The sequence below is a fragment of the Seriola aureovittata genome, chromosome 24 (assembly GCF_021018895.1).
Source record: "Seriola aureovittata isolate HTS-2021-v1 ecotype China chromosome 24, ASM2101889v1, whole genome shotgun sequence".
Classification (NCBI taxonomy): Eukaryota; Metazoa; Chordata; class Actinopteri; order Carangiformes; family Carangidae; genus Seriola; species Seriola aureovittata.
This window is the reverse complement of record NC_079387.1, coordinates 4,370,349-4,389,789: the sequence shown is the minus strand read 5'-3', so window position 1 is coordinate 4,389,789 and position 19,441 is coordinate 4,370,349. Positions and strand designations below refer to the sequence as shown.

Here is a 19,441-nt window from a genome sequence, read left to right as displayed (position 1 = left end):
TATAAACACCCGTATCAGGCTTTACACAGCAGAGTAACCAAATAATAGAAAGGTTTCTGTTAAATCATCACGTGAGTTGTACAAAATTGCTACGCTTGGAATTTCTCAAGATAGGGAAACTATACAGTTGCACTTTTTATTATAACTAATTACATCAGTGCATTTACGGTAACTATGATCTCGATTTGAACAACCCACCAACTCCAACCTGCAACGCTTAAGTGGATAGTGAGAGCTCCTTCCTGAGCTCTAGGTTCCATGAAAATCTGTAATGTTAAATAAATGAAGAAACTGATTTCAGTTTCTTAATTGGAGAAACCATACTGTTGCAATATCACTGTTCTCTGAAGCACAGAGACAAACCTTGACATGTACAATAGACACTTTTATTTCTGTCTTTTTTCTTAATGCTGACACACCACCCCAACATCTCCAAAAAATATATTCAATATATCTTCTTAAGGCTTTTTTTAAGTTTTGAACTAAATCCAAAAGCCATTTAATCTCTTGAGATATAAATAATATAGAAAATGCAAATAAATAAAAAAAAAAACTGCATTTGAAATAATAAATGATCTTCCAATCATAGGAAATCAGGCTGAGTGACAACACAGAAATGAGTCATGTTAGAAGCTTAACTGAGGACTAAAATGTTCAGTCACATCTGCATATAATCTCACAGCCACTCTATGTCTATTCAGCAGTGATGAGGTAATTAAGAAGCTGCCGTTTCTTTTGTTTTTGTCTGTGCACCATTAACACAACATACATACAACATACTGGCAGAGTATGCGTCCTTATCACAGATACTATTCACAGCATAGTGAAATTAGATCAGGTACAACACCCGACCAACAAAGGTCACATGATTTACGGTTCAGTGTCTCTCTTTTTCCCCAGCTGTCCTTGCTCGGCATCGTCTCTGTTTATCAAGTGCTGTTTTTCAGTCTTGACATCCTGTGCCCTGAAGTAGATAGAGCGCCCTTTACACCAGACACTCGTAGAACTCACACAGCCGAGCCATCGCGCTTCATAATTGTGGAAAACGGCTTCCTCCTTTTTGTGTCTACTACAGTTTAGTGCGGTCACGGTGTCCCCTGTTACTGCGCCGATGTGGCCCGGACCGGAGGCTCTTGGCTGGGTTCGTCCGTCTCGGTCTTTACGCTTTGAACTTTTAACGTCGGCTTGGATAACGTGCTGTAAATAGTCATGGCCTGAGAGCAAAAGAACAAACATATAGCATTAGTGGAGACAGGGATACTTTGTGAAGAATTATGTGAACAAACTCCTCTTTAAAGTAAGTCTGAAAGCTTATTAGCAGGTAGGAAACAGCACACCTGTGTGACCATTCCGCTCACGTCACCGGTGTCGGAGGGCAGGAGCACAGTGTTGGACACTTTGGCGAGGTCGGAGAACGCGCAGACGTACTGTTCGGCGACACTCAGTGAGGCCGCGGCATTTCCGTTCTGTCGAGAACACAGTGAAAACTCTGGTTACCGTGAACACTGAGAAGAACGCGTTTCCAAACAACACGAGAGCTCATAATCACTTTTAATCCTTTGATGACAAAGGAAGCATTAAAATCTACGTTATACCTGTTCAGCCAGAGCCGCTGACAACAGACGAAGGGCCTTGGATTTGGCTTCTGCTTTGGCTAAGATAGCTTGGGCCTCACCTAGAGACAACACAACATGTGAATTAACAACAAATGATATTATATAAGAGGCTTTAAACCTCTTTTTTCAACATTCCCCTTGATTCACTTCTACTCAATGTGCTCTAAAGTTGTCAGTAACCATGTCTGATTTGTCTGGGTCATGAGGCGCTCGTGTAGTGTTGTAACACAGTCTGCAGGCACATAATTAAATGCTTTGTGGATTTAGAGTAATGAGGGCCTAAGTTAACAAGACCTTGAATTACACACGTGCTCACATGATTCCTTTATGGAAAATTCCCAGTTAAATAGTTGTTTCTTTAAGTCAAAAGTAAAATGCACCAACCAGCTGCTTTGTTGATCTGCTCTGCCTTCTCTCCCTCTGAAGCCAGGATTTGGGATTGCTTGCAACCCTCTGCGACGTTGATGGCCGCTTCCCGTGTCCCCTCAGACTTCAACACTGTGGCTCTCTTCCTACGCTCAGCCTCCACCTACACAGGAAACAAAGGACAAGGAAGGGAAACAAGATAATCCTAAAATCACCCAGTGGCTGGGTGCGACGATTTTCATAACCTCTGGGAATTCTCATGTGTAGTAACCGACTTTGATCGTCTTGAAAACAGAAAGTGAGACAGAAACTAATGTCAACGGAAAGTAACTAAGGACTGCTTGAAAAGTTGTTTTGATGTTGCTGGGAGACATAATACGCTAATTAGCATATTCATGACTTGTATTCTGATTGAAATCTTGCTTCTAAATAGTAATCTATTTAGTCTTGGTTCTGAGAGTCACAGTTATGTGTGTGTCTTACCTGCATCTGCATTGATTCTTTAACGCGAGGTGGAACTTGTATATCTTTGATTTCATAACGCAGGCAGCGGATTCCCCACTCGTCCGACGCCTGGTTGATGGAGTGGACAATGTTGGAATTAAGAGATTCCCTTTCCTTGAAAACCAGAGAGGACCCAAGAGAGCAGGTATGAGATACTTATCACTGCCCAGCTGCAATGAAAAACACACCAAGCAGGGCCGAAGTTTCTTACCCTGAACACTTTATCCAGTGTGAGTTTGCCCAGTTCAGAACGCATTGTGGTTTGCGCAAGCTGAGTGACAGCATATTCTGGATCCTCTACACCGTAACTAGCCTGGAAACACACAACCGATCAGTCTCCATGAGGTGATTTCATGAATAATCAAACTAACTGGCGCAACCTGCTGGATAAAAAACAGTACTCCTTTATTACTACAAAGCAGTATTGATATAAAAGAGTTTTTGGACACATGGAACATTTTTAGCCTTGAACATCAATTAATATCTGTCACTTCAATTTATCTACAAACTGACAGCAGTTTAAATGAATTATGTGTACGGGTCCGAACAGAAATTTTATAGACTCGCAGTTTATCTAAACAAATGCTTTGTGTCAAATATAACGGTAAGTTAGATAAAGTACTGTGAGTGAGTTATCGCTTCCGACTCTGAGGTGGGAGCTTAAGATGCATGGCTCACTGTGTCCTGTATTTCCTAATTGACCAGAATGAAGGCCAAATGACATGTTAGTACTTTAGTACTCTTACCAGCGTACTGTACCTTAAAAGGGTCTAAGATTCTCAAATAGAGAACGCCATCAATTTGCAGCGTCACATTATCTGTGTGAAGAACAAGAAAATATCAGTTAATGCACCTTGAAGGTGGGTAATTAAACCAATAATAAACATAAATGTTGATGTCCGTAGTTGCTATGACTCTTTCCCAAAATGCAATAGAAAAATATCTTACCTAAGGATATAGCGGACTGTTCCGGGATGTCAATAACAATCTCTTTAAGGCTTTGCACATAACGAATTCGGTCGAGTATGGGGATGAGAAAGTTCAGTCCCTGTAAGAAAGGACGAAGTGTCAGTGCTCAAAATGTCTAGATTTTTACCTAGATAGTTTAAACAGAGAGAGAGAGAGAGAGAGAGAGAGACTAGCTTCCTAATACACAGGCTTGTGGAACCCCTGGTTGAAAAAAATTACCGGCTCCAAGATCCGGTGAAAGCGACCCATCCTCTCGATCACCCAGGCCTCCTGCTGTGGCACGAACAGAACCACAGTGTTCATGGGTAAATGGGAGGCCCATCGCTGCTGCCCTGGGGTCACCCATAACCTGGGCACAGTGCACTGGGAGTTCTGCAGTGACAGGAAATAAGTATGTTGGTTACAAATAATCAGATGTAATTTCTTATATGATTTTTGGCAATTGTCAGTAGTGTCCGAGGACAATTATGAGATGCGTGCATTTCCATTTTCTTCTTAATTTATATTTCTACTTAACTATATTTCAGAAGGAAATATTGTACTTCTTACTGCCCTGCATTTATTTAATAACTTTAGTTACTGGTTATTTGCGGATCCAGAATAATGATATAAAATATAATCAATAAATTATGACCCATTGTTATGGGTTTAGATCAAACTTTTGTTTACCCCCAACAGTATAATAAGAGATTACAATTAGTCCACCTTTACCAGCTGCAACATTAAAGTGATGTACAAATAAATGCATCAATAATTATAATCCACTTATTTAATGAATATTAATTGAATTAGTAAGACGACGCAAATGCATAGCCCTTCTTTTATTTGATTCGTCACGAAGACTTTGTAATTAGTGGTGAAATTTACATACACAAATACGTACTCATAATCGACCACTAAGCAACACCTGTAAATCACACCTGTTCCCACTTGTATCGTGTCGATTGCGTGGGCAGAGCATGCATTACAACCTTTAGCCTAAAAGATGGACAGTCTGATATGACTAGCTCATGTTAGCTAGCTTCTGTTGCACGCGGGTAACTTGACTGGTTACGTTTTGTTCTACTCGTGTATATGCACACATAGGTGTTAGGTATTTTACAGGTGTTACCTGACGTTTTTATTTATTTATTTATTTATTTTTAAAGGGGCTCATAAAATTACGTTACCGGCTAGAGTTAGCAGACTAGCAGGCAAGCTAGCACAGTTAGCAGTTGATAAGCAGACTCTTTACCTTTAATACGGCGCAACCGGCTCGACACAGTGTCCGTAACATGTTTTAGATAAAAGTAGTTTAATGTTATAAATACTGATGGGTTTTATTTTGTCAGAAAAAAGTAGTTCAGGGTCATGTCATAACTCCTAGGCAGATGGTTTACTGTCTTTTGGTTTTCAACGGGCGTAACCATCAAATGTTATAATGCAACACCGCCCCCTAACGCTTCGGATGATGACACTGCAGCTGAGTGCGCCATTCAAAATGTTTGTGTCTGAGATCTGTGAGAGTCAAATAATAGCGAGTGTATTGTGAACATTAAATTCAATAATCCGGCTATATGTTATTTTTTGGCTTGATATTCAAACAGTGTCCCTTTAGCAACTACCATATACCATGATAACTGTGATTATAAAGAGCTTTATGGAATAATCCTGACCCTTGAATATAGTGTAAACCGCCCTCTGTTTTTTCAAACACCTGATGACGATGACTGATGTGCCTTTGTCCCTCTTCATCATCTTCATCACTTCTCCTTCTGCCTCCCCTAATTAGATTTTGATACAGCATTCATTTGTATTCTTGTACTGATCTGATGTTCATCACTTTTGTTTACCTTTTAGATGGATGGATGGATGGATGGTATGGTAGTTTCATGACGGAGAAGGTAATTAGTTGTTTTTTTATCCCATTGCTATGAAAGCTCTGAATATTAAATGCCGTTCAGACACCTGGATTTTTTTTAAATGTAGTTGCTAAAGAAAAGCACTAGAGGGCTCAAACTGTCATTGAAAAGCACCTCAAAGCCTGAATCTAAAGTCACAAAACAGACAGACAGACAGACAAAGAAGTCTGTGTTATTGTTTTGTCATTATCGGATTATACATTATGTTTGTACATAATACAAAGTAGTGTACAAAGTTATTTGCTAATTTCCTCAACAGTCTATGAGTAAAGAGAGGTGCACTGTTTTTATTTCTTAAACAGACATTAGTTTGAGCTCAGTTTTCATGTTTTTAACTTTACTTCAACATATTTACTTGAATACGTTGTAGGGACAAGATATTAAAATCTATAATTATATGTTATTTTGAGTAACTACAGTAGACGTTTCAGCTGACGAGTCCAGTGCAGCATCACAAATACTGTCTGTAAAATAGAAGTTAGAGTTTCCATCAGTTGGTGAGAATTTGATAAGAATTAAATGGTGTGATTTTAAAAAAAGTGGAAACTGGGTGGTGAAATGCTTTAAGAGGTGGCTTTTAGACTATGTTGTTGGTCCGTAGCAATCCTCTGGATTGTATTATAGTCTCCATTGTTTGCAGTCCAGCAACGCCCCCATGTGGCGACAGCCAGAACGTGCATGCCTTGTGCCTGGGCTTTTACAATATATGGTGTTTGATGAGTTGCATTTATCAAGCAAGTGTGTAATTATTAAACAAACCTATTATTTATTGCTCTTATTCAGATTTTTCCATTTCAAATGACTGTTTTTTAACCATATCTGTGTACCATCATCATCATTATTATTTACAGGCATGATTGACACATACATAGCTGAGTGTCGCTGCCAAGTGGGTAACTATACAATTATTCAGAAGAAAATATATGAGCATGTTTGAATACGTTTTTATTTTATGGGGCACAAAACATCCAGTTTGTTGCACGGTAGTGTTGAAAAACTCAGAGTTTTCATGTTTCTTTAGACAGCCAGTGATTTGCATCATTCTACTATGGCATAGGTGTGGTGAGGTACAAAAAGTTCATAGTATAGTAAGGCATAAAAATGTCATTGTATGAGAGCAGAGCAATTTTGAAGGCTCTAAGAAATAGCAGTCAACGGTTTAGGCTGTTAGAGGGCACTTTGGGAATTCAGAGGATGTGAGTTTGATTGTTGTGAAAGCACCATGTTTAAAGAAATTGTACACTTCTCTACAGCAGCCCCTCTGTTCTCTACCCTACTGAGTACAATCCGGGTTCACCCTTTTATGAATCGAATCGGATTCACCCACCTCAACACCCACCATACTGCAAACATTTGTAGTATCTGATTATATAATATAATATAATTTTCTGAATATAAAATAGCGGTAGTGTCATTTCTTACATATATCACTGCAGCTCAAACATTTTCACCACAACAAAACAGTCAAGATGAATGTTTTAACTATTTTTGATGTATTTCTTCTTACAGGTGGAGACGGCCATCTCTGAACATCACGCTCAACTGCGTCAGGACCATGAAAGCAGGACGACTGTCTGCAGAGCGGTAAGAGGATTTCTTTTATCTTCACATATTTTACTCTTACACAGACACAAGGTGCTCACTTTTCAATCTTGTGGCTTACACTCTCACAACAGTAGAGAGAGAGAGAGAGAGACTTCATTTGGGAAAAAATACATGCATTTTCATCTCAATTTAGAGTACCCTCCAAGCCCTAAAAAAACATACAAACCACCACCTGTAATTTCACATCATAGACATCACTTCTTCCTCTCAATAAAACTCGCACTTCCCCAAATCTACCACAACTCTTCTTATCCAAATTTCACTTGGCTTTGGTATTATTCCTTGGAATTTAACTCTTACTAATTAGTAAAAATATCATTTGGGCATCATCATTCATAGGAGTGTCATATGTAACCCTTCTATCCATCTTCATTTTTTACAGTTGAAGCTACACCCTCAAATCAACAATCTGAAATGATCTTTTCAAACTTGTTCACTCTTTCCTCTCAGCATTCGCCCTCAAACTTCATACGATTGACTGACATTTGAACATACAAGCTGTGCAACTGCTGTTTTTACGGGCAGCAGCCAAACACCCCTCTGTTCTCTACCCCGCTTAGTACGATCCGAGTTTCCCCTTCTAAAAATCCAATTGGATTCTCCCACCTCCTGTTTGAAAGTCTGACCTTTCACCTTGGCTTGGAGGGAGCACGGATGGGAGCACATGCTACAAACAATTGGGTAAGTTCAATTCAATGAAATATCACTAAACAACTGTGAAAATAAGTAACATTTAATGTCTTTGTGTAGCTCTTCCATTAACTTCCAAGTCATGTCAAAGGAAATCATAGTAGTAGAAATTTAATTTGAATTTCTCTGTTGACTTTGAAACATGTTCACTGGTGATATCATTGATATAAAATGTAGGAAAAGGCAAAGAAAAATCCAAACAAAGAGGGGAAGACGGCCTGTGGCGCTTTAGGTAGAAAACTGAACGTTTGTGCGCACTTGAGGTCTTCTCCAGGCCCTTTTCTCTGTTCATTCAGGAGCCCGGACAGAAGACAGACTTGTATAAATGACATTGACAAAACATATTATATTTTCTGACAGTTAAGGCTTTGCAGAAAACAGTGTGCATCTTTGCTTGTGCAATAGTTTGTTGCAATGGCATGAGGAGGACCAGCGGAGTGCAGCGGATCACTCCAACTCCAGCCTGAGATGTGCCACATTCACCCACGCTGTAGTAAAGAGACTGGAAGGTGGCCATCATTTATTTAAAGTATTTAAAGTATTTATTTAAAGTATTTAAAGTATTTATTTAAAGACTTACTTACAAAAATACCAAAAACCACAACATTTTTTAAAACCAACCAAAAAATACTCACTTTGTTTCCAGCTGCTGAAACAAACAGAGGCCTGTTGTGAAGGATGAGTTTTAATTGGGTGTGTATCTTAAGAGGGGAACTCGGTTAAACACAAGATCTAATCAATGTGGTGATATGTATATAAGCAATAGTCACCAGCAGATGTGTGTCCCGCGGCGTCCGGTGAGCATGAGTGACACAACCACAAATAATTTTTATATTCAATAATGGACCTTTTGTTTGCTCTCTAAAAGGAAGCAAAGATTTAGCATTTTCCTCTTTTTTTAGAAACTTAATTTTAGAGTAGAGAATTACTACCTACCTGAAAACACTAGGGTTGAAGCACTAGGCATGACCCACTCAATGTCAAGCTGTAAAAAGGAAATGTTTTCTGTTACTGATAATCAATCAGTAATAAGCACTGGATGTCAATGAATTTTCTGTTTTGGGTTGAAAAGTAATCAGCTGGGTGTCTTGTGAAATACTGGAGGCACACTTTTCAATTGGTAGAGACTGCCAGCATTGTTGGTTAGCAACTCATTTATTGTGATGATCACATGCTAAAATTATGCATGTAGGCAGTATGTAAGATGTTTTCTGCATAACCATGATGTTGTATCATTATTCACTCCCAATCACCACCGTCCCTCTCTTCTTCTATTTCCTGTCTGTCTACACTGTCAGCTGTCAAATAAAGGCAAAACTGCCATGAAGTTGAGTTATAAACTGATGCTTGGTGATGATGTAGGAATTCAGATTTAATTTCGTTTTGTTCTCAGGTGGTGAAGACAGTGGGTCTGAGGGAGGTCTGGTTCTTTGGCCTACAGTATGTGGACAGTAAAGGCTATATCACCTGGCTCAAACTCAACAAGAAGGTGAGCCTCACTTCACTTTAATCCCCTCCTTTTGTCATAACTTTCTTCCATTTTGTTTGTTGGGATCCAGTGCCAGTCTCTGTTGTTTGTCTAGGATTGGCCTAGAAATTCTGCTGTGGTTTGGTGCCTCAGATGTGCTCCTATAACAGGCTTCCTCTCTCACTCGGGCCAACAAACCCTCCAGCATTAACCCCACTATTACAGTGTGTCTGTGTGTTTCCGAGTATGCATGATAGAAAATTCCCCTCTGACTGTGTGTATTTGTGCGCGTGTGTGCGTGTCTGCGTGTGAGAGAGTAAGAACGAGAGAAAGACAGACAGAGACTGCAGAAAAATGTGATGAAAAATTCCCCTTGCACTGACGTATGAAACCAGTGTGTTTATGGGCTCAGATGTGCGTGTGTTGAAGCACCACAGCCAGTGTGGACCAGTGCCGGACATGCATGCAGTTATTTAAAAATCTGTGATGAGCTAATAGTTATTGGTCTATTTTATTATGGATTAAATATATATTTAATTTCAAAATATCCCGGTGTGCCACTCACTGAGATGTAACTATGACACAAAGATTATGATCTGCTGATGGATGGATGGATGGATGGACGGATGGATGGATGGATGGATGGGTGGATGAAGATGCCGTTGTCTTTATTTTTCAGGTGACCCAGCAAGACGTGAAGAAAGAGAACCCTCTGCAGTTTAAGTTCAGAGCCAAATTCTTCCCTGAAGATGTCTCAGAGGAGCTGATCCAGGAGATCACCCAGAGACTCTTCTTCCTCCAGGTATCAAGCCACTCACTAAACCAAGTTTTCATCCAAATGTAGAGCAAATTGTAACAAAGTTTCCAAAAAAATCTTGAGGGGAAAAATGCTAATTAATGCATGTTTCCATCCAACAAATATTTATTTCTCCCAGTGTAATTGGTGTAAGCTGGCCACACTTAAACTATTAACTGAACTGATAAATATTTGAAAAGAAAGGAGAGTGTCGAATAAATGTAATAACTCCTTTACTCCTTCCCATTCCTCCAGGTGAAGGAGGCGATCCTGAACGATGAGAACTACTGTCCTCCAGAGACAGCTGTGTTACTGGCATCATACGCTGTCCAGGCCAAGTACGGAGACTACAACAAAGATGTCCACAAGCCCGGCTACCTTACCCATGATAGACTGCTGCCTCAGAGGTACACACACAAAATATGTCACAACCTACACTGTATGGCTCTGGTGTGACCGGACTGCTGCCTGCTGTGGGAGGTGCCTCCTCAGCTTTCACACAGCAGATCTCTCCAAACCTGGAATATGTCTCCTTCCCTGTTAGAATCGTCTATGATTTCCTCCAGAGGAAACAATTCTGTGCCGATCGACATTCCTTCAGGTGAAAGTCATTTCATTGTGTGCGTGTTTATGTACAGAGTCCTGGAGCAACACAAGCTGACCAAGGAGCAGTGGGAGGACAGGATACAGACTTGGCACGAAGAACACAGAGGAATGCTCAGGTGTGTCAAACTTTCCTCATCACATTCTCCACTTGAGACCTCTTGAGAGAGACAGAAATTTTATCTGTGATTGTACTTGTTATGGACTTGTAATATCATGTTAGGATGTGGAAGTACGTCATCGTCTGTGCAGTTACTGTCTGTTGAGGGCTGAAAAATGCAAAGTTTCTTTGGACCTACCTTAAGTTGGAAAGTGTGATTTGATTGTATGATACTGTGGCCATTTCTTTTAAAAATTAAATTCACACAGATTAATTTCTCTTTTACAGATATGATAATGTTTCTTAAAAAATGTGCAAAACCTTCCAACTCTTGCGTTTCCTCTTCTTTAGAGAGGACTCGATGATGGAGTATCTAAAAATCCAAGAAGGGCACACAGCTGTGGCTGGACGTGGATGCCATCTATGAACACGAAGACAAGTAAGGCACAGACACACAAATAGATTTGCCGGGTTCACTTACAAAATCGGTGATGTGTCAAAACATATATATATATATATATATGTGTGTGTGTGTGTGTGTATGTATATGTGTATGTACATAATGTCGCAATCACAACCGCCGGTACATGTGTGTCAACGCATGTTGTCATAATGATGTCTGTTACAGCTGCTGTTATACAAGATCAAAACCAAAGCCTTGTGTGATGTTAGTGTCCATATAACATGAAAAAAGACTTGCAGATCTTGTATAAACTTGTAATCTCTATGATCAGTTCTTAGCCCACAGCAAGAGGCAACTTTTACATGGTTATGTCACAGAGTGAGGGTGGGTGTGTTGCTTTAATTTCAGCATAAAATGAGTAGAAGATCATGAACACGTGAACACACCTTTATATTTTAATTTCACACATATATATGTAAGCCATCCAGACCAGTTGGCAATTGATTCAAATACCCAATAGACAGATAATTCTGTGCAGGATCTTTTCAGAGCACAGAACACAGCATGATCCACAAGTTGTTTTTTAAGTGGGAACACTGAGTACTAACAAAACTTGTCTCGTCTCTCTCTTGTGGGTAAACAATGTAATGAGGACACTTTTTCAAAATAACAAAACAAATCTTCCGAACTATATTGCATTTTCTTGTTATTTGATATTAACATCTCACATGAACAAGCTGTAATATGTTCTGGCTTAGTAAAGGACTCGCAATACATAATCTCCAACAGGGTTAGATATTTTTAGTAATGAGGGAGAGGTGGAGAAAGGAAGACTGTCCATTTGTTCTGAAGGCTGCATGACAGAGCAGGTGACATAGCCAGGTCCAACCACTAGGAGCGCTGTCGCGCTCAATAGGGCAGAGTGCCACCGCTCGTGAGAGGGAGAAAAGGAGACTGACGACGGTGAGACGTGTGTACGGCCGGTAGAAGAAAGTTGTGTTGCTACTTTGTAACAGTTGATCTGCCGTTTGTGGTTCAGTGTGCGTCCAGAGAAACGTAAGTTACATTGTTTATTCGCTGGACGGATGTTGCATTGTTGTTATATTTATCTGTATATATCTGTTAACTGAGGTTATATTTGGGGCTCTAGTGTGTATTTCTAGCGGTGTTAGCTTCCATTGCTAACGTAAATGCTACTGACCGTTCCTTTGTCAATCAGTTAAATGTGTGATGTTAATAATTATATATATATATATATATATGATTCCTTCTCTATAGGATGTTTCATATTCCCATGCTAAGGATAATTATATTATATCATTACTTTGGACTGTGTGCTATAGTCAAGCTTATTGTTAGTTGTTTATTGTTTGGTTTATTTCAGAACCACACACACACAAACCCCCACCTTCAACACATCTGTATGCTGTCTACACCATTAAAGCACCAGGATTGATTGTCTCCTGCTTCATTCTTCACTAAATCTTGGGGGAACTTTATAGACTGCGTTCTAACCGACGCACACTCTGCGATTACAATCTAGAGAAGCCAGTCTACTAACTTAAGCCCCCGCAACACCATTGTAGGAGAGTCTTTCCCGGTCAGAGATTTTTTCCGTTTGTGGAAGAAAGGATAGATTTAATCACAACTCCTGTAGCATTTCCTCTCACTGTCTCTCTGCTTTGTCCTTCCTGTCTGTTATCTTGGGTCATCACAACTGCTGGTGTGCAATAGCTTTTTTTTTTTTTTTACTCCTTCCTTTCTTTCTCTTTCTTTCTATTTGATCAGAGAACACCAACTTTTGTGTCAAATCTTTGCAGGAGGTGATATTTTGAGTTTGGCTGGCTGAATTTGTAAAATCCTGTTCTGTGTCTCGTCATGTGATTGGGATGTAAGTTCAAATGTTAAAAGTGCACACCATTAACCACAATTTAATATGTTTCCCAGGTTGACACCAAAGATTGGCTTCCCTTGGAGTGAGATTAGAAACATCTCTTTCAATGACAAGAAGTTACCTGTGAGTGTCAGATTCATAAGAACTATTAAGAACTATAGACTTTCTGCTTTATTTATAGAGAACATTTCCTTCTTCACATTTAAGGATATATTTTCTACCTTTCCCCTTTGTAGGACTTTGTGTTTTATGCCCCACGTCTGCGCATCAACAAGCGTATCTCGGCATTGTGTATGGGCAACCACGAGTTGTACATGAGGAGGGGAAAGCCCGACACCATTGAGGTGCAGCAGATGAAGGCTCAGGCCCGGGAGGAGAAGCACCACAAGCAGATGGAGAGGTACCGCAGAGGAACACTCACAACCACCTTTACATTTTAAATATATATAATTAAAAGCCTTCTGCAAAAGAAATCGTATAAGTGTTTCTAAGCAATGTATTTCCTGTTCAGAATGTTTGAACTAATACGTGTGTAAAGCTAATATCTGATAACTTAGCTTATTATAGTTCAGGACAATCACTCCCCATTTCAGTGACTCAAATACAGAAATGTATACACAAAATTGATAATTGTAAATGAAACAGATTTAACAGGCCAAGATTTAAGTTTATGAGGCAGCTTGTTCACTAAAAGTAGCTGCTTGTAAAGGTAAACAGATGGTAGAGCTTCTACACTAGTGGGCAGTCTTGCCTCTTTTACGCAGCTGCTCTGAGGGAGGAGTGCCTGGTTATTTCATGTCGTTAAAGGTGGTGCAGCTGCAGATATGTTGGGTTTCTCTGTATTTGTAATGTTCATGGTAAAATGTTTCTTACTCATAAATGCTCGAGTAATCTGAAATATGTACTTGCAAAACTTTTCAGGGCCCAGCTGGAGAATGAGAAAAAGAAGCGAGAGCATGCAGAGAAAGAGAAGGAAAGGATAGAGCGTGAGAAAGAAGAGCTCACGGAGAGGCTAAGGCAGATTGAAGAGCAGACGATGACAGCTCAGAAAGGTACCCGTGTTTCTTGTTATCCATCCATCTGTTCACTTACCTTTGCAAATAGCCATAACTCTTTCATTCCTCTGGTTGTGTTAACTGCTACTTTATTAGTAATGTTTTTATTAAAGAGAAACCATATCCAATTCTATATTTAGCATAATTGTACAACTGATCAAACATAATAAACAAATCAAAACTTATGTATGCTGCCTGAATCAGCAGTATTTGACTTCACCCGATAATACCAGCCGATCTCATAGGTTTGAAGTTGAAATGTGTAGAAAATTAAGTTAAAGAAAAAATTGTATGTAATGTGTTTGTGTTTGTTTTTGTGCCTTTCCACAGAGCTTGAGGAACAGACTCGCCGGGCAATGGAGCTGGAGCAGGAGAGAAAGAGAGCGAGAGACCTCCGCAGCGAAGAGGAGCGCGTCACTGAAGCCCAGAAGAACGAGAGGGTCAAGCAACAGCTGCAGGTGAGATCGAGGGGAGAAAACTTTTCGGACTCCCGGTGAAGTCTGAAATATTCAGTTTAAGGGCTACATCAAAACTTTTGACATGGCGTGGGAGCTACCTTTCCCAATGTCAGATTCACTTTCTCACTTAATATCAAGTTCATGAAAATGACATGAATATACATCTAATAAATGACGCCTCCAGGTGGAGAGCGACGTTGCGTCGAAATTACGTCTTAAACTTCCCGGATGAGTAAAAACTTTCGAATAAAGTCACTTCTATTACATTAAACAACATCTTTCTGATCCACACAAAAATTCAGTTTATTAGTTTTAAGCAAAAGACACTCAAAAGTCTCGCAAACACAATAACAATGAGATTATATTATTTTCTAACAGCAGTTTTGTTGCACATAAGGGTAAGATAAGGCATACATCTCTGTCCATTCTTCTTTAAACTCCTGCTTTTAACAGGAGTAAATGTGCCGGCTTAGACTGTAGCCTGGCTTTAAAGCAGACCTACTGGTAATTAATTGATCAAAATGATGATATTAAATCACTTCATATCTTTCACAACTTTAAGCGTGTTACAAAGGCTGTAGAGCTAAGCCGGGCTACTGTATAGGTCAGGACTCACACTGAAGCTATGGCAAGAAGAATTCAGACATGAACCAAACTGTTTTATAAATCAAAAATTTAAAAGAAAATTCACACACTGGCCTGTGTGTCCGCTGCACCTGTAAGCCAGCACTGAAAAATAATGCTGAAAAACACTGACACACAGGTAGCCAGAGGCTGTAGATTAGTGGCTTTGCCTCAATCAGATGTTTATTTTTTTAAATGATTAAGACGTATTTTCCCCGTTTTTCTCATCCGCTCCTGTGTTCTTTTTCGCGTTCTTGTCCGCAACTTGTGTGCCCCTTCGTCCCACTGTTGTTTTTCCTTTCTTTTTCTATTTTTTTCTTTGCTTCTTTTTCTCTGTCTTCTCTTTTTCTCTCCTCATCAACCTCTTATCCTTTCTTCTATTTGTTCACTCAGACATTAAGCTCAGAGTCGGCCGAGGCAAATACAAAACGCTGCGCCAGATCCGACAAGGCAACACGAAGCAGCGCATCGATGAATTTGAGTCCATGTGAGAACAGCGCCTCTCCCTCCTCGGCCCGCTTTGCCTCAGGAGTACGTGTTTCCGAACTTTCCCCTCAGCGACCGCTCGATTTTCATGGACAACAGATGCTGCCGCCCTCGTTATCCCAGTGAGTCCTGTCCCACATCTCCACTCTGAAAGTTTGAAAATCGCTATGATACAGAGCTGCTTACACGCCACTTTGAACAAGCAAATATTGTCAAACTGCAGAGGTCATCTTTAATCCACAGGGGAAAAGAGAAACTGTAAAACCAAAATGGAAGCAATTGGATTGTTTTATTTTGAGCAAACATGGCCATAGAAAGCTACTTTTGTTGTGTTTTTTTGTTTGCTTAACGACTTATATGCAAAGCTTTAGTACGATTCCATGTCTTCAGTTAAAGTAACCTGTCCTCTCCTTGTTTTTAAGTTCTTTTCCTCTGCTTTTGTTTGACTCGTTTTATTGACGATGCCCTTCTTTTTAGTTGTCTGTCGAACACAATGAGGAGTTTGGGAATAAATGAGGTCAATATTTTCATTCAGTGTCAAAGCGCTGCTATGTTACATCACATGCTAAATATGTTAGAGAGCTGAGCTGAGATCATTTCACTCTATTCAGTCTATTCAAACTATTGTTTTAATTTCACATTAATAGGTTTATATTTGAATAGTTTCATTTGAGGCTAAATATCAAGAATAGCAACATTTTCTGATTTTGATGAAAATCCATCGTGTGAAGTGAATTGACCCTCGTAGGGAAAAGAGCCACCCAACTTGAACGAATGTCTAATAAGGCATAAAAACATCAAACAAGTCATAGTATAGTAAAGTATGAAGACCAGGAAGTGAAGCAGCAGGTCAGCCATCACTGTCTGTCTGTGGGGCTGCTCCCCGCAGGGTTCTGGGGGAGGGAACATGTAGCAGCACGCTGGGTTGATTTGTGCAGGTGTGCACAAGGTCAGCTTTGTCTGAATCCAGAGGAGCACGGTTAGTAATAGTCTGGGGCCTGTTGTTACATTTCATTAAATTTCCGTCTCTACTAGATTGTTAATCTTCATACACTAAACTGTGTGTGTGTGTGTGTGTGTGTGTGTGTGTGTGTGTTTCAGGGCCGTCTATCAGGACGCAGACATCTACCTCCTGGACGATCCTTTAAGCGCAGTGGACGTTGAGGTCGGGAAACATCTTTTTGAGCAGTGAGTGACCAGCTGAACTTAAAAGTTTAGTGTGTAGCAAGTGTCGGACGAAATGTGTCTGTGTGTCCACGAGCAGGTGCATCTGCGGCCTGCTGAAGAACAAGTGTGGTGTCCTGGTCGCCGATCAGATCCTGGTCCTGAAGGAGGTTTGTGCAAAATTCACAGACACCTGCCGCCGCTTGTTGCACTTCAGACGGCGCTTTCAGCTTGCTCTTCTAAAGAGGATGAAAGTGTGCAGTTTGTTTTCTTTAATTCTACACTTTATGTGTTTTGTTCCCATGTGTCTCAGGGTCACGTGACGGCTCAGGGTTCCTACAGCGAGCTGTGCTCCTCCGATCCGGACACGGCGTCTATGCCCGGACATACTGATGTTACGCAGCTCGGTTCCCACAGCAGCTTCCTGTGAGTACATTTTCAAAATAAAATGGGGGGGGTGTTTAAGTTTAGTTTGCAAAAGTAACTAATCACCATTTCAATTGCACAGTGTCTGTTTTTGTGCGGATTTCCATTCTGCTTGTTTTAAGCTGAACTGGGGTGAAGACGTGGGTCGTTAACAGCCTGCTTTTTGCAGGTTGAAACAGTTTGCACCGCGGCAGAGGATCATCGCCGGTCACATTTATCCCGGATTGCCGGTTATCGTGCTGCTCACCGGCCTCGAGTATTCACACTCACACCTGGAGCTCGTTCTCACAGCTGCACAGTGTCACACCTGTAACCCGACAACAGGGTCACTACATAATAATGAACACAAATCATCCAAGTACCAAAAGAGGGGAAATTAGAAGAGATTAGATTCAACGGACTGACATAAAATAAATTCCAATTATCATCAAACTTAACATATTAACTTGACATATTAGACAAAATGCACTTTTCCATGGTTTTCTATCAGTAATATGTGTCAGCCGTCTGTTTACAAACCCCCCCCCAAACATGAGAAAAGTCCATCCTCTGTCTTTTGCTCGCTCCACCTATCAGGAAACGTGTGCTCACACAGGCCAAGTGGAGATTTTCTCTTGATGTCGTCATGAAGGGAAATAACCCCCCCCCCCCCCGGGTGGGTGACACTCCCCGAGCCAGGTGTGTGTTCCGCCCTCTGAGTCCGCCTCGCAGTCGCTTTTATTCCCTCGCATCACGGCTCCGGTAAAACTGTGTCGAAGATACGAGCGATGCGCGGTAGTTGCTCGGTTGTTGACTGTACAAACCAACACAGAAGTCTTTTTACCCCCTACGTCCGAGGATCCGAAGACCGAGTGGATTTGTTTTATTTTATTTTTGATGGAGATGTACCATTTCTAACCATTTCACGTCGGACCGCTTTCTCAACGAGGGCCAGTACAATGCGGGATTATAAAGCACGGATCAGCACCGACTGTCCGAGACCCAACTTCAAACTTGGGAACTGTAATTTTCACCATTTTATGTTGCTTTACTGTATGTGCACGAGAGCCTTTTGCACGTGTTGTTAGCATGGCAGGTAATGCTGCTAAGGTTTTGCCTCGTGCACACAGACGGGTGCAGATTGTATGCAATTCCTCTGCTTGGTGTCGCTGTGTGACGTTGATTAGAGCCGCCCTGCCGACTTTATCACACTTGAAAGGCGTTTTAACTGTCTGCAAAGTCAAGCCGGTAAAATTCTGGGCTTGTTTATCAGTGCTGTGAAAGTTAGTATTGAGAGTCATGCCTTATGATTTCCGTTTTAACGTTTGTATCATGTTTCCAGATCCAGTGCCTGGAGGGAATATCTAGATAAGCGCAGAGTTACAGGGGATAGTCTGTAATACACATTTTTTGTATTTTGCACAGATAGTGAGCTATTTGCAGCATTTACAAGCTATTGACAATTGTTATCATTTTTGCACTGCCTCCAGCTGTTGCCATAACTACTGCCTCTGTTTCTTCTGTTCAGGCCAGCACATCAAGTGCGTCTATACAGCTTCCTGCAACAAGGGATGTTGCATGCCAGACTGACCCACTGCAGGCACAGTTTTCCCTGAAGACTCTTTGGCCTCACATCAGAAGTACAGTTCTGTATCCACCTGAAGTGCATTTACTTTTGATAAACCTAAAAGTCATTTTTCAGTCTTGGAATAATGTGCAGGTAAATGAAGCTGCGGTTACTTAGAACAATGAAAATGCTGACCGACTATAAGTGTTATTATTTTTATTTTTCAACCAAAAAATGTTTTGTACACATTGTAAGTATTAAGTATGTAAGTATAATGTTATGACAGTTCCACCAACAAAATACAGTAAAGAAAATGCCAGGAGGTAGTTAGAAACAGACTTTCAATCATTGTTTTATTAAAAAATAAATAAAAATGTAAACAAAATCTCATTTGATGTAAATAAATGCTTGATGGTTACTAAAGAAATGACTCTGAATTCATATATTATATTCACACTATCTGCTGATAGAAGAAGTTTACAAATGAAAGAGCAGTTAAACTAATTTATTTGAGGGCATGTTACTCCATTTTATTTAGATTGAAACTATATGTTTTTACAAAGAAGCAAAATGTACTGGTGTATTCCTCTCAACCGTAAAGTACCGCAGTCAGCCTGGTACATGTTGCAGGCAGAACACATTGAGGCAGAGCGGCTCCAACCCGGGACGGCCGACCATACATGGTAATTCTTCCTCGATCTCCAAAAGCCGTCTGGTAACCTACAGTGAATTACAAATGGTAAATGCTATGGTTTATTATAAATGTA

At 40.4% G+C, this 19,441-nt stretch overlaps 2 protein-coding genes and 1 pseudogene across 7 annotated transcripts in view; 1 reads left to right on the top strand and 2 right to left on the bottom strand.

Moving 5' to 3' along the window:
* Positions 1-372: 372 nt before the first annotated feature.
* Positions 373-4,872, bottom strand: LOC130165132 (stomatin-like protein 2, mitochondrial). Its single transcript, XM_056370083.1, has 10 exons — positions 4,690-4,872; positions 3,675-3,827; positions 3,435-3,534; positions 3,246-3,304; positions 2,698-2,799; positions 2,466-2,600; positions 2,001-2,145; positions 1,596-1,675; positions 1,338-1,466; positions 373-1,214 (listed from the first exon to the last, which is right to left on the bottom strand). Exons 1-10 carry the CDS (start codon positions 4,729-4,731, stop codon positions 1,101-1,103), a joined length of 1,059 nt encoding a protein of 352 aa, XP_056226058.1. The 5' UTR covers positions 4,732-4,872; the 3' UTR covers positions 373-1,100.
* Positions 4,873-6,865: 1,993 nt separating this feature from the next.
* Positions 6,866-19,101, top strand: LOC130165130 (radixin-like; annotated as a pseudogene).
* Positions 18,876-19,441, bottom strand: part of LOC130165133 (uncharacterized) — a 34,406-nt gene continuing 33,840 nt past the window's right edge. For all 6 annotated transcript variants that reach the window (XR_008826725.1, XR_008826726.1, XR_008826738.1 and 3 more), the window contains one exon: positions 18,876-19,394. The gene's annotated coding sequence lies outside the window, so the exon portion shown is untranslated. The remainder of the gene's footprint in view (positions 19,395-19,441) is intronic.